At 39.7% G+C, this 16,051-nt stretch overlaps 1 protein-coding gene across 3 annotated transcripts in view; it reads left to right on the plus strand.

Moving 5' to 3' along the window:
- The window catches only part of SCP2 (sterol carrier protein 2), a 112,124-nt gene that overhangs the window by 69,162 nt on the left and 26,911 nt on the right, over positions 1–16,051 (plus strand). For all 3 annotated transcript variants that reach the window (XM_044914514.1, XM_044914515.1, XM_044914516.1), the window contains one exon: positions 9,896–10,049. In XM_044914514.1, coding sequence (XP_044770449.1) covers positions 9,896–10,049 — 154 coding nt within the window. The remainder of the gene's footprint in view (positions 1–9,895; positions 10,050–16,051) is intronic.

The following is a 16,051-nucleotide window of genomic DNA, read 5'->3' on the forward strand; positions in this document are numbered from 1 at the left end:
CCCAACAATAGAGTATGACAGTACTTTTTAAGAAAAATAATATAATATTTTATTAGTCAAATTAGTAAGGTTTTGTTTTTTTTTTTTAGATTTTATTTGTTTATTTGAGAGAGAGAGAGAGCTTGAGCATGAGCAGGGGGAGGGGCAAGAGGAGAGGGAGAAGCAGACACCCCGCTGAGCAGGAAGCCTAATGAAGGGCTCCATCCCAGGACCCTGAGATTGTGATCTGGGCTAAAGGCAGACAGTTAACTGACTGAGCCACTCAGGCACCCCAAGAGTACTTCTCTTTTAATAACCTTGTCAACATTAGATTCTTTTATCAAATGTAAACAATTTTGTCAGTCTTGGCCAGGTCGCCTACTTCTTTCCCCTGGCACTGAAAAGCTAACCTAAAACACCACAGGAAGATAGAATTTACTCAACTTTTAAATACTTCAAAGAATGTCACGCCTTCTGTATGTAGTATCCTTTGAAAACACTTTCCAATATTTTATTTATTTATATATTTTTGTTGTTGTTTTTTAAGTAGGCTACATGCCCAGCATGGACCCCAGTATGGGGCTTGAAGTCACAACCCTGAGATCAAGACCTGAGCTAAGATCAGGAGTCTGATGCTTAACCAACGGAGCCACCCAGGCACCCTTTCCAGTATTTTAGTCTACACTGTTGGTAACATTTTCCTGTTATCATCAGTCATTAGGGATTATGTTTAATGGTGGGGTAGCATTTTGGGGGAAAAACTTACGGATCTTGCTGATTTGATTAGTAGCCTGAATAGGGATGAGGAATTATTGAATTGTAAATGTTTACTTGCTACATATTGAGGATTTGGATATACTTCAAATAAATCTGACACATGGCCATTAGCTGTAGTCCAAGAAAGAATTCAGACTCCTGGAAAATATATTAGAATGACAGCTCTGAGTGGTTTAAATATTTTTCCCTGGTTACTTGGATAACAAATTGCAATAGGATTCTAAGAAAATCAGAAAATGGTCAAGTGCTTCCAAAACATACTAACTTATGATGGGGTGGGGACGGTGTAAGGTTCTCTTCTACAAATGGTGTTAGTTTAATTGTAAGATATTGCTACTTTGGTGCGAACTCAGTATTGGGAAATTAGCTTTAAAATTAAAGCTTCATGATATGGTTTCCAATTTTAACTTGTCCAGATCTGGATAAAAAAAATCTTCTAGTTGCCGTAACAGTACCTATAATAGAAAAAAAAAAAAGATAGATTTAAGTATTTGAAGTGAATATTTTGTTTATTGTTGGTTTAAAATCATGAATTCCTTTTAGATTTTTCTTTCTTTTTTAAAACTTATTTATTTGAGAGAGAGAGGGGGGGGGGGGTTGTGGGGGGGGACAGAGGGAGGAGAGGGAGAGTCTCAGGCTCTGCACTCAGTGTGGACCCTGATGCAGGGCTTGATCTCATAACCCTGAGATCACGACCTGAGCTGAAACCAAGAGTCAGATGCTTAACCGACTGTGCCACCCAGGCGCCTCCCTTTTAGATTTTTCAATTAGAAAAATCACATTAAAACTTAGATTTTTTTAATTGTTAGCATCCATATAATAGTTTCATATTTTATTTCAATTTTTAATGTGCTTTCGTATATATTGCATTAATGCTTACTGAACTGTTGTTTAAAATGAATAAATAAAACTTGACTTTATCTTATTACTAGCTATCTCTGATTTTTGAAAATGCATATTAATGTTTTTGATTTGCTGAAAGGCCACGAAAGTGATTTGAGATACAGCTCCTTACAATGGATTGTTGTTTTGAAGCTGGAAGATGGTTATTTAGTTTGGCCTTTTGTGCCAATTAAGCCTGGCATTTAGTGCCTTTCCAGTATGGCTTCAACCTAGTTTTAGATCCTGATCTTTCATTTTTCAGTCCATGAAAGTTCAGCAAATGCTTATTGTGTGCCCACTTTATCATTAGGTGATCTAAGTAATTGGTTCTCTTTTTTATTTTTATTTTATTTTTAAAAAAGATTTTATTTATTTGAGAGAGAGAAAGCACAAGCCGGGAGGGGAGTGGGCAGAGGGAGAAGCAGACTCCTCACTGAGCAGGGAGCCTGATGCGGGGCTCAATCGCAGGACCCTGGGATCATGACCTAAGCTGAAGGCAGATGCTTAACCAACTGAGCCCCCCAAGCGCCTGTGTAATTGGTTCTCAAATATAGTGTCTAATGATGTACTGATTCAGAATCTCCTGTAGCTTTTATTTAAAAAAATATATATTTTATTTATTTATATGCCAGAGAGAGAGAGAGAGCATGCGTAAGCAGGGAGAGCGGTAGGCAGAGGGAAAAGCAGGCTCCCTGCTGAGCAAGCAGCCCGATGCGGGACTCGATCCCAGGACCCTGGGATTATGACCTGAGCCGAAGGCAGATGCTTCACTGACTGAGCCACCCAGGCGTACAAGAGGCAGATAATGTGATAATGCAAATAGTTATTATACAAGGCAGAATGCACAAATTCAGGCAAAGTATAAACCAGAACTATGAGGAGAAGAAAAAGGGAAAGAAAAGTGGCGGGGTGAAGATTTACTAATTGCCTACCACCGGCCAGGTTTTGTGCTAGCATTTATATCTAGCTGGGTTTTGGGTGAAACCAAAATGTTTAAATGTTTAAATTAAAATGAACTGTTTCCTTCCCAGACAACTTTAGTTCCTTCTCACTGCTGCAGACTCTATCTTTGATATTTTCTGAATAACAACAACAGCAAATATTTACACAGTGCTAAGTGCTGGGCACTGTTCTAAGTATCCTTCATTTAATTCTCATGTCTATTTTTGTATTTTATAAAAGTGGAAAATAAAAGCACAGAGTAACTTGCCCAAAGTCACCAAACTAGTGGCAAAGCTAGGATTCAAACCTAGGCAATGTATTTCTAGAGTCCAAGCTCTTAACCACTATACTCACTAAAATGATTTTTTCTTGGGGCGCCCGAGCCCCGCATCGGGCTCCCTGCTCGGCAGGAAGCCTGCTTCTCCCTCTCCCCCTGCTTGTGTTCCCTCTCTCGCCGTGTCTCTGTCAAATAAATAAATAAAATCTTAAAAAATAAATAAATAAAATGCTTTTTTCTCAGGAGAAATGCCCATCTTCAAGGTCCATCTCAAGTATTATCTGCCTTATGAAGCTTTCCCTAATTTCTTCATCCTTTCCATAGATTGAATTATTCTTTCCCTTTTCTGAACTCGTTATACTTTCAATCAGTACTTCTTTTTTGACATTTATACTTATAGTATATATTGTAATTATTTGTGGCTTAAAAAGAAAAAATATCTGCATTTGACTAAAGTGCCTGTAAAGGCAGAATCCGTATTTCCTTTGTCTCTGTACCCTGAACGGTGCTCAGTACAAGAGTCTGCACATATAAAGGGGATGGCTGAATACATTTTTGTTCCTTTAACATCTGAAAAGTGGTATGGGGCAGAGGGGATAAACTTGTCTAGTGTGGGAAGAATTAGGAAAAATTCATGGGAAGCTAGATTTGGGGCTGATACAGGAAATTAACTGTCGAACATGGCTTCTCAGAAGTGTAGTAGGTTGCTTCCTGATAGCGTGCGTTGCCTGTCACAGAGGCTGTGTATGAAAAATACAAGTTAACAACCCCATGGCAGTGTTGTGAGGGCAATTGCCCATTTGTTGGGGCCTGAGATCCGATGAACTCTTCGATCCTTTCTAATTCGAAGATGTTCTGATCCCGCAAGGTGATATAATTATTTCTCCTACTGAATTCACATTGTTCTTGATGTTTTTAATGGTACACATATTATTCTATCATGTGATTTTTGTTTGCATGTTCTAATACCTTTTTAGGTATTATAAAGTTAGGTTGTAAAGATTTGGGTGAAAATGAAATGAGAGTAGATGGAATCTGAGCCGGGAGACCTAGCATATTCAAACTATGGCTTGCCCCTTCTACTCTGTAAAAGGTCACTGAAAGAAATACATCCTGGGATGATGACTGGCAAGACCTAAATCTAATACTGACTCTAAAAAGTCAGTAAGTCAGTAAAGCCTAAATAGCTTTTTGTTTTGTTTTTGTTGTTTTGTTTTGTTGGTGCAAAATGGTGGTTTTATTAAAGCATGGGGGTAGGACCCATGGGCAGAAAGAGCAGCTGCCCTAAATGGCTTTTTACCAAAGCATCTATTTTAGCCTCTCGTCGTGTCCTATAGGCCACCTATCCTCATTCCCATTGCCCAGAATTTTGCATTTTTGCCACTGTGATTGAGGAAAGTTAAGTTTTATCATTAGATTCTAATGAATACTCTCCAGTGCCAGGGGAAATGGAACCCAAGTGAGAGTGTTTACTCTTGATACCTGTTGGCAGGTAGAGATAGCTAGGAGCAGCTCCTGGCTTTTATTGCACTTGCTAAGTAAAAGTAACGGAAAAGGAAGATCATGCCTATATATCTCATATTTTATTTTATTATCTTAATGGCTTTATTGAGATAAAATCAACATATAATCAACTGATTTTAAAATGTAAAATTTAATAAGTTCTGACATACATGTATATGTATCTGTGAAACCATCACCATACTCGATAGTAAACATATCCATGAACCAGAATTTTCTTCATATATACTTCTGTGTAATCCCTCCCTCTCATTACTCCTCACCCCTCATCCCAAAGCAGCCACTGATCTTGCTTTCTGTCACTGTAGATTAATTTGCATTTTCTAGGATTTTATAAAATGGAACCCTATAGTATGTATTCTCTGTTCTTGTCTGCCTGAGATTTATTTATTTTTGCGTGAATCAATAGGTCATTCCTTTATATTACTGAGTAGTAGTTCATTGTAAGGATATATCACAATTTATTGTTGATGGGTATTTGGGTTGTTTATAGTTTTTGGCTACTATAAATAAAGCTACTATGAACTGTGAACACTCATGTATAAATCTTTGTATGAACATTTGGTTTCTCTTGAGTAAACACCTAGAAGTGGAATGACTGGATCATACACTAGGTATGTGTTTTACTTTTTTTTTTTTTAAGTTTTTATTTAAATTCTGGTTAGTTACCATATATGTAATACAATTTAGTGATTCAACACTTCCATAAAACATCTGGTGCTCATGAGGATAAGTGCACTCCTTAATCCCCATCACCTATTTAACCCATTTCCCCCCACCCACCTCCCTTCTGATAACCATCAGTGTGTTCTCTATAGTTAAGAGTCTGTTTTTTGGTTTGCCTCTCTCTTTTTTCCCCCTATGATCATTTGTTTTATTTCTTAAATCCTACATATGAGTGAAATCATATGGTATTTGTCTTTCTCTGACTTATTTCACTTAGCATAATACTCTCTAGCTCCAGCCACGTCATTGCAAATGACAAGATCTAATTCTTTTTGATGGCCAAGTAATATTCCATTGTGTATGTATGTATATACACACACACATACATACATATACACACCATATATATATATATATATATATATATATATAATACACACACACACCCCCCACATCTTCTTTATCCATTTATCAGTCAGTGGTCATTTGGGCTCTTTCCATAATTTGGCTTTTGAGTGGTCATACCGTTTTACATTCCCACTAGTGGTGTGTGAGAGTTCTCGTTCCTCCACATTTTCATCAGCACTTGGTATGGTCAGTCTTTATTTTAGACATTCTAACAAGTGTGGAGTGGCATCTCCTTGTGGTTTTAATTTACATTTTCTTTTTTTTTTAAATAAAGATTTTATTTATTTATTTGACAGAGAGACATAGCAAGAGCAGGAGCACAAGCAGGGGGAGTGGGAGAGGGAGAAGCAGACTTCCTGCTGAGTAGGGAGCCCATGCGGGGCTCGATCCCAGGACCCTGGGATCATGACCTGGGCTGAAGGCAGATGCTTAACAACTGAGCCACCCAGGAGCCCCTAAATTTGCGTTTTCTTAATGACTAATGATGTTGAGTGTTTTTTCAAGGGCTTATTTGCCATTTGTATATCTTCTTCTGAAGAGTCTATTAAAATCTTTTGCCTATTTTGGGACACAATTGGTTGTTCTTTTTTTTTTTTAAGATTTTATTTATTTATTTGAGAGAGAGAGCATAAGCAGAGGGGAGGGGCAGAGGGAGAGGGAGAAACAGACTCCTTGCTGATCAGGGAGCCCTATGTGGGGCTCCATCCCAGATGGATGGCTCAGTCGTTAAGCATCTGCCTTCGGCTCAGATCATGACCCCAGGGTCCTGGGATGGAGCCCTGCGTCGGGCTCCCTGCTCAGCAGGAAGCCTGCTTCTCCCTCTCTCACTCCCCCTGCTTGTGTTCCCTCTCTCACTGTGTGTGTCTCTCTCTGTCAAATAAATAAACAAAATCTTAAAAAACAAAAAACAAAAAAAAAGAAATCAATAAGCTGATTCTAAAATTTCTATGGAAATGCAAAGGAGCTAGAATAGCCAAACAACTCTGAAAAAGAAGAATAAAGTTGAGAGCCAAGGCGACCTAATTTCCAGAACTATTATAAAACTACAATAATCAAAACAGTATAGTATTCATGTAAAGACAGACAAATAGATTACTGAACAGAAAAGAGAGTCCAGATATAATGCCCACATATTTATGAACAATTGATTTTTGACAAAGGCAATGCTATGGAGAAAATATAACTTTTCTAACAAATGGCACTATAACTGGAAATACATTAAGTAAAAAATGGACTTGGATCCATACTTTGTGCCATACACAAAAATTAATTCAAAATGGGTTATAGATCTAAATGTAAAATTTAAAGTATAAACATCTATGAGAAAACACAGGAAAAGGTCTTGGTGATCCTGGATTAGATAGAGATTGCTTAGATACAAAACCAGAAGTAAATCCATAAAAGAACAAACAAATAAGTGGGAGTTAATAAAAATAAAAAACTTCTGCTCTTCAAAAGACGCTACTAAAGGAATGAAAGGAAGTCACAGACTAGGAGAAGACTTTTGCAAAGCATGTATCTGATAAAGAACTTAGATACATAATATATCAAGAACTTTCAAAACTCAATAAAAATGGTTAGGTTTGAGTCTGTCTTGTTATTTGTGTTCTCTTTGTCCCTGCTATTCGTTATTCCCTTCTACATTTTTTTTTTCCAGCCTTCTCTTGGATTTCTTTTTATGACTCCATTTTATTTCTATCTTATTTAAAGAGATTTAAGTAATTTAAAAAAAGACCCCGGGGCGCCTGGGTGGCTCGGTTGTTAGGCATCTGCCTTCCTCTCAGGTCATGATCTCCCCATCCTGGGATCGAGCCCCACGTCGGGCTCCTGGCTCAGCGGGGAATCTGCTTCTCCCTCTCCCTCTCCCTCTGCCTCTCCCTCTGCTTGTGCTCTCTCTGTCTCTCTCTCTCTCAAAATGAATAAATAAAATCTTTTAATAAAAAAAAAGAAAGACCCCCTTATCCATTTACCCATGTAGTTACCACTTCCAGTGCTCTTCATTTCTTTGTGTAGATCCTTTTTTCCATCTGCTATCATTTTCCTTTTCTTTAACAGACTTCCTTTTTAACATTTCTACAGTGTGAGTGTTGCAGTATGGTAATGAAATCTTTCAGCTTTGTATGTCTAAAAATGTCTTTATATTACTTTTCATTTTGAAATATATTTTGTATTTGATAACATTCTGGGTCGATAACTTTTTTTTTTTAAGATTTTATTTATTTATTTGACAGAGAAAGACACAGCGAGAGAGGGAACACAAACGGGGAGTGGGAGAGGGAGAAGCAGACTCCCCGCCAAGCAGGGAGCCCGATGCGGGACTCGATCTCGGGACTCCAGGATCATGACCTGAGCCGAAGGCAGTCGCTTAACCAACTGAGCCACCCAGGCACCCCTGGGTTGATAACTTTTAGAGGGAAAAACTGCTCTTACATAAATATGCATCCTTTAGTGCATGCTGAGTCCATTCAAGCTTTTTGTTCTCCAAGCTCAGCAAACCTTTTCTTTCTCAAAAAACCAGGCTCTGATAGTAGAAGACCATGCTTTTTTTTTTTTTTAATGTTGTTTATGCTAAGGCCTTTAGATAGCTAATGTAAACTAAAGCTAAATTATGACTTCTTTGTACTTGGCTGTCTTTATGGTATAAGGAAGAATGATGGGTTTAAGGAAGCAGGAGAAGGAAAAGACCTCAGGTAGTATCTCAAGATGTTTTTCCCTGTAGTTTTTCCATCCTGAGGTTTTCCATTGCACTTAGTACTTACTTTATTAGCACTTTATATTACGCTGTCAATTCTTTATATATTTAATACTTAGTGGAGTGCTTGGTACATATTTGGATGGTTTATTTTCAGTAGCAACCAGACTATATGTAGTGGAGTCCCAGGCTAATGCTTTCGTAACTGCCAAACAGTGCTTAAGATATATATTCTGTAAATACATACATGCTGCTTGGAACTAAGAAGTGGCAGTTAAATTTCTTGAGGAGGTTGGGGTTTGTTAAATAACAAAAATTCAACTGAGTAAATTTTAAAGACCTAATTTGGCTTTAATAAATGATTCATGAATTGAGCAACATCCCATTTAGCAAGTAGAGGGGAGGTTCTGAAGGGTTGTACAAAGTGGAAGGTTTTTATAGGTGGGAGGGGCAAAAAAGTTATTAGCAAAAGAAAACGATTGTTCCAGGCAAGGGTGCTTTTGCTTAGGTGGAAAAGCAAGGGGTCTTATCATGCAGTTTACCTCATCTTTGGGGGATGCAGAGGGCCCAGATGGCAGACTCAGTGGCACTGATCAAAAAATTCCTGACTAGTTAAGACTGCATTTCTTTCTAAGATTTTATTTATTTATTTGACAGAGAGAGACACAGCGAGAGAGGGAACACAAGCAGGGGGAGTGAGAGAGGGAGAAGCAGGCTTCCTGATGAGCAGGGAGCCCGATGTGGGTCTGGATCCCAGGACTCCGGGATCATGACCTGAGCTGAAGGCAGACTATTAACCACTGAGCCACCCAGGTGCCCCTTAAGACTGCATTTCTGAGGGAGGTTGAAACTACAATAAGATGAGGATTTAAGCCTCGGTTTGGGAACTTGGTCTAAATGACACCATTTTGGACCTGTGGTTTTCTTTTTAACAGGTTCATAAGTAGGAAATTGTCACAGGTACTCAGGAATCAGAAGTGGTGGAAGAACAGACATTGTAGGTAGACCTGCATAGCTCTGCCTCCACGATGGTGGAACCAGTCTATCCTGTTAGAACATTCTTAACTCAGTTATCTTTGAATAGCTGGTCTCGTAGAAAGAAAAACAAATGTAAATCAGGAGACCGGGGTTCTAGTATCAACTCTAGATTAGCCTGCTTTGTGACCATTCACGAATTACTTAATCTTACACTTTCTCAGTCTGACATTATTAAATTCTTTCCAGCTCTAAAAACCTTTGGTTTTATTATCCAGGGGATAAATGCTATTCTTATGAAAATCCATTCTTGTTGAGAACTCTTTGGGGAAAATCATAGGAAAATTCCCCATACTAGCTAAACTTTTTAGGGAAAGTGAACTCCCAAATCCTAGATTATTTTCTTTTGATACATTAAAAATGGTAAAATTAGTGAAATTACTTTTATGCCATTTTGCCAGAGAACTGTATGTTCAGTGTTTTGTTTTTCAACATTTCCAAAAAATGACAGGTTGGAATTTTAAAGAGTGCAGGGAATTTCTTAAGCCTGAATATTGTCTAAATACAGACTTAGGAGGGAAAAAAAAAAAAACTGGCTGCAGAAACCCTCATGGTTTTTAAGAGAAGTTATTATTTATGCAAACATTGTCTTGGCTTAATTAAATATTTTAATTAAAAGTTACGATTCAGTGTAAGCCCTTGTCTGGCTTGAGAAAGCTGGTTGGGGCAGCTTTCAATAGCAATGGAACTTGACTGCTCTGTGTTCGATTTGTTAGGTCTGGCTCAGTGCGCCGAACTCTGCTGGCAGCTGAGAGGGGAAGCCGGAAAAAGGCAAGTTCCTGGTGCAAAGGTTGCTCTGCAGCATAATTTAGGCATTGGAGGAGCTGTGGTTGTGACGATCTACAAGATGGGTTTTCCTGAAGCTGCCAGGTGAGTGGCATTCTGGGTTTTGTCTGTTAATGAATCCTGACTTTTCGCAGCTGATGACGTTGTACAAGTATCAAGTCCAAATTTTATTGTCTTAGTAAATATCCAGTTACTTCGCTTTGGTAGCCTGGCTTTAAAACCTTTAAACTGGCAATTAGCTTTTAAACCTAACTAGCCTTAGGAAAATTGTGTTTAAAAAGGAGACAGCATAAGGGCTCCTGGGTGGCTCAGTGGCTTAAGGGAGGGACTCTTGATCTTGATCTGAGCTCAGCTCTTGATCTCAGGGTGGTGAGTTCAAGCCCCGCGTTGGGCTCCGTGCTGGTTGTGGAGCCTACTTAAAAAAAGAAAGAGGCAGCATAGTCAAGAGAGTGCTGACCTGAAACTACTTGTCTTAGACGTGCCAACCGGAGTGATTTTAATTTAGGCAAGTTCACTTTTTTGTTTTTTTTTTTCTCAAAATTGCTTTCTCCCTGAATAGCCTCCCAAGCTTCTGAGGTTGTTTGGAGAAAGTTATCAAATATGCTAATTGGGTCTCTGCACGTGTATGTTTCTGAATGCCCTTCAGCCCTCACTGCTGCTAGAATCCCTTTTATTTGTCTCTTGCTCATTTTCTTCCTGTCCTTACCAAATGCCTATGCTCCTCAAATCTACAAGCGCTTTCTGTTCCAAGCCTTTCAGGATCCCTGAACTTCCTTGCTCTTGTCTCAGAAGTGCTCATTCATCCTTCCCATAGACAAAAAGTCCCTCTTCCTTTCCAAGGCCTGGCTGTAGTCTTCACATGCTTTTGTTTCCAACCACGTTCTGTAACTTTGTTCCAAGTATACCCTCTCCCTTTTGGATCTTTTCATCTTTGCTTTTCTGTTAACTCCTTTCCTTCTGTTGCAAACATGGTCAGGTCTTACATATGATAAAAATTTATTTTTCTTCTTGCCTTATTTTCTGTTGTGATGAGCCTTTTATACTGGGCCACCTTTTTTTTTTTTTTTTTTGGCCCATGCTAAAATATCTATCTTACGGTCTAGTTTTTGTCCTCACCACAGAGGTCAGGTAAGGCTACTAGTGATGTGATTATGAAATGTCCCTGTCCTTGTTTTCTGTTCTTGTTCTCTTTAACCTTGCTGTAGCTGTCAACACTAATTGGCTCCCTTTTTTCTCCTGAAATTCTTGGTAATTATTTATTTATTTTTTCACACTTTTGGTTCCACAAAGGATATGTGACACACTTTTCAGAATCCATTATATTCTTATGTTTTACAAGCTCTAGAGTCTCTTCTGTCTGTCCTTTCACTTTTCTTTCCCTGCCTGGAATATCGTATCTATTGTGAAAATTCTATCATTGAAGGCCCATCTCTGGTATCATCTCCCTTTAAATATCCACAACACTTTGTACCTCTTGGACTCATATCCAGTTTTGGCTTAGTATATCTACATTTTTACTCCCCTTATATGAAATCCTTGAGGCCTAAGGCTGTAGTGACTTCTCTCCACCCTTGTAAGAATCTCTGACCTAAAGAGTGAATGTTCCTTGAATTGAATCAAATAAAAAGTTGTTAAAATGTTGAATTTTCTGGGGCGCCTGGGTGGCTCAGTTGGTTAAGTGGCTGTCTTCGGCTCAGGTCATGATCCTGGAGTTCCGGGATGGAGTCCCGCATCGGGCTCCCTGCTCAGCGGGGGGTCTGCTTCTCCCTCTGACCCTCTTCCCTCTTGTGCTGTCTGTCTCTCATTCTCTCTCAAATAAATAAATAAAATCTTAAAAAAAAAATGTTGAATTTTCCAGTTTCCTCCTAAAGGTGATCACCAATCTGTACCGTCTTCTAGAATTTCATCCAGCTCATATTTGACATTAAAAACCCTCGGTAAAAGCCAAACTCTAAAGAGCTACTGGAGTCAGCATATTAGTATAGTATCTAATTTGCTCAGATTAGAAGTTTATGAATTTGGGACAGTACATTCTGGGAGATTGATTTGGTTCAAAATACGTACAGTGTTATTTGTGGGAGGGCAGAAGTATGAAAAAAATCCAGATGATATACAGGTTTCCCCTGCTATCCAAAAGTAGAACAGTCCTTTGAAATTTTTCTTAAACCAAAATGGTGTGAGGCGAAGAAGCAACTACCATTAACTTATATGGAAAAATTCTTGAGTGTTTCCCAGACCTCCAGAATAACCTCTTTTATGCTTTTCTGATACCTTAGGACACATCTTGCTAACGGATGTACAAAATAAATTGAGATAAAGCACAGATGCTCACAGGCACAGTTCAAAGCTGTGGCTCCCTGCTGAGTGTAGTTCTTGGGGAGAGAACTTGGGGGAGGTGCCACTCTCCATCTGCACCCTGCCTATAAAATGGCTTGCTGCAAAACAAACGGTGATTGCTATTATCTCTTTTTACCTTTTTTTTTTTAAGATTTTATTTATTTATTTGAGAGAGAGAATGAGTTAGAAAGAGCACGAGAGGGGGGAGGGTCAGAGGGAGAAGCAGACTCTCTGCTCAGCAGGCAGCCCGATGCGGGACTCGATCCCGGGACTCCAGGATCATGACCTGAGCCGAAGGCAGTCGTTTAACCAACTGAGCCACCCACGCGCCCCTACCTTTTTTTTTTTTTTAAACCAAAATCCTCTTTGGATTTCTTTTGGCTAGTAAAAACAGGTACTAGTGTAGGTCTTTCGTAGAAGCAAAGTGGTGTAACGTGAACTTTTGAAAAGCAGGGATATCTGGATACCAGGGTCCTCGGATCAAGGACCGCATCGGGCTCCCTGCTCAGCGAGAAGCCTGCTTTATCCTCTCCCACTCCCCCTGCTTGTGTTCCCTCTCTCGCTTTGTCTCTCTCTGTCAAATAAATAAATAAAATCTTAAAAAAAAAAAAAAGGAAAAGCAGGGATACCTGTATGAATGACTAATAAGAATTAATGACTAATAAGAAAATACTGAGGGTGTTATTGATAGTCTTAGTGATACAGCATAACTCACTACAAAGGCCAAAGTTGGGAAAATGATTCTGAATCTAATGGTACAAATATAGTTTTAAAGCAAGGTTGTGGTTTTGTTTTGAACAAGGTCATTTTAAGGTACTCTTTCAGGGTTCCCAGACCCCGTTCCAACATGGGGAATGGGAGTTCCCACAACCTGTCCCTAGACACCAAGCAATTCTCAGACACCAGTAGATCTGAATTCATCTCAGTTCTGACACTATCTACCCAGAGAGAGCATCAGATTCCACAGCTTAAGGGTTCAGTCCCACAAGACTGGCCCCCTCCCACCATTTCAGATGCGACACAAACCTCAGACTGTGCTTCTGACCAACTGGCTACAGGTTGGAGGTTCCAATGACCTACTCCTTAGGTTTGACTAATTTGCTAGAGTGGCTCAAAGAACCCAGAAAAACACTTACTTATGTTTTGCCAGTTTATTAAAGGACATGATAAAGTGTACAAATCAATAATAAGATGAAGAGATACATTGGGTGAGGTCCCAAACAAAGGAGCTTGGGGCCTGGCTTGGTGGTATGAGGAAAGGTTCTGGTTTTCTAAGTGTGGAAGCTCTGTGAAAAGGACCAGAAATCTGTCCTGTTGGATTTTTATGGAGGCTTCAGTACATAATATTATTGACCAAGCCATTGGCTATTGGTTCATCAACCTCCAGCTCCTCTCCCCTCCCTGGTGGTAGTGATGTGTGGTGGTGGGGTCCATAAGTCACCTTCAATAATAACAAGACACACGGGGCGCCTGGGTGGCTCAGTTGCTTAAGCGACTGCCTTCGGCTCAGGTCATGATCCTGGAGTCCTGGGATCGAGTCCCGCATCGGGCTCCCTGCTTGCCAGGGAGTCTGCTTCTCCCTCTGACCCTCCCCCTCTCATGCTCTCTCTTTCTCTCATTCTCGCTCTCAAATAAATAAATAAAATCTTAAATAATAATAATAATAATAATAACAAGACACTCATTTCACCTTTATGGCTTTGAAACATTTTCAGGAACTGTGGATGGAAGACCAAATCTATCTGAGAAATATATTTTAGTCATCTAAATGACCAAATAATATTTCTTATAAGTCATTATACTGCCGGTAACCATTGCACGTGATCTGATTTACTTAGTTTCTTATTTAGCTAACTTTGATGGAGCAACTGCTACATGCTTAGGCCCCCCCCAAGTACGGTCCTCTGTGTATGTGGGGAAGGCAGACATAGTTTTTTCAAAACGCTGTTGAAGCCCAAAGGAAGAAATTATTATGAAGAAGGTAAATTTAAACCAGATGACTAGGATTGCCCAGCAGAAAGGTAGAGGGCAGGGTATTCCAGGCAGAGAGATTTGAGATAGAGGGTTTGGTGAGTGGTTTGCACTGTGTGGATACAGAGTAGATTATTTTGTGTGTGCCTTGGTAGATGGGCAGAGTCAACAGTGTGGTGGTGACAGGAGATACAGTTGTAACTATTGAATTATGGTTTTGAAACCTTCAAATCCTCTACTCAGGAGTTTGGAACTGAGCCCACAGAATGAGTTTTATCAAAAAATCATGTGGTTATATTGCCCTTTAAGCAGATCAGTCTGGGATTACTTTGAATTGAATGGTGGAGGAACCAGAGGCCAGGAATCCTTAGGAGGCAGTTGTTAGCAGTGTGGAGAAGAAATGTTTAGTGCTGCAGTAGGAAGTGAGAAAATGAGGAGGAGAGGTCGTATTTAAGAGCTGTGACCAATTGCATTTAATTTATAGTTAAGCTTTTCTTTCCTTTAATTTAGATCACTTTTGAACAGTATTTTTTTTTTTTCTGTTACTACTTTTTGATTTTGAGCTGTTTCTTGGATAAATTGAGGCCTGCTGTCTTAGTCTGTTCAAGTTGCTATAACAAAATTTGTCCTCAGCCCCTCAAATTCATGTCTTTCTCATGTCATCACCTCAAAATGTCATTTCTCTCTCCTCTTCACTCTTTCACTACAATCTGACTTCTACCTTCCCTCACTTCTTCAAATTGTTTTTGTCAGAGTCACCTGTACTCTCCATGGTACAAAATCCAGTGGGTATTTGACCTTTGGCAGCAGTGGACATAGTTTATTCCTCTCTCCCAGATTCTTCTCCCTTCTCAGCTTCTGCAACACCACGCTCTTCTGGTTTTTCCTTTTGTATCATTGGCTGCTGCTTCCTCTTTCAATAATGGAGTTCCATAGGAGTTCCATGTTGTCCCCATCTGGGTCCCAGCCACCACCAGCCTGCTTGTGGTGTGTCAGAGGAATTACCTAACACCCTCCTCTTCCTCAGACCCCTCAAGTTTCTGTCTGTTTTTTTTTTTTTTAAAGATTTTATTTATTTATTTGCGAGAGAGAGAATGAAAAACAGAGAGCATGAGAGGGAGGAGGGTCAGAGGGAGAAGCAGACTCCCTGCAGAGCAGGGAGCCCGATGCGGGACTCGATCCCGGGACTCTAGGATCATGACCTGAGCCGAAGGCAGTTGCTTAACTGACTGAGCCACCCAGGTGCCCTAAGTTTCTGTCTGTATCTAACACTTGAGGCTCTGGAGCCTTTACCAGTCATGCTATCACTTTTTACCATGGGCTACAGGCTCTGCTAGGTGCCCCCTCCTCCCCAGGATTCTATTTAATTATGCAGAGTCATTGGCCCTCTCCACCTTTTTCCTACCTCCCCACCAGAGGTGCATAGAGGTAAAGTTATTTACTCAGAATCATATAGTTAGTGAGTGGAGGAAGCCCTTGGGATTCAAACCCAGGCCTTTGTAGCTCTAAAGACTATGTTCCTTCTGCTACATCAGGTCATTTATCTATAGTTGTTCCCTAACTATCAAACAACCAATAGCAAATGGTTGTTAAATTCGTCTCTGTGTCACAGGTAAAGTATAAATCTTGAGTCCAACCTCTGCTTATGATTCTGTTCAAATCACCATCATCTCTTACCTGGACTACTGCAGTAGCCTCTTCACCAGTCTCCCTGCTTCCCTGTTTTGCAGCCTTACAATTTTCCAGCTGGAAATTTATATATTAAAACATATAAATCA

This window comes from Neomonachus schauinslandi, chromosome 4 (assembly GCF_002201575.2).
Source record: "Neomonachus schauinslandi chromosome 4, ASM220157v2, whole genome shotgun sequence".
NCBI classification, from domain to species: domain Eukaryota; kingdom Metazoa; phylum Chordata; class Mammalia; order Carnivora; family Phocidae; genus Neomonachus; species Neomonachus schauinslandi.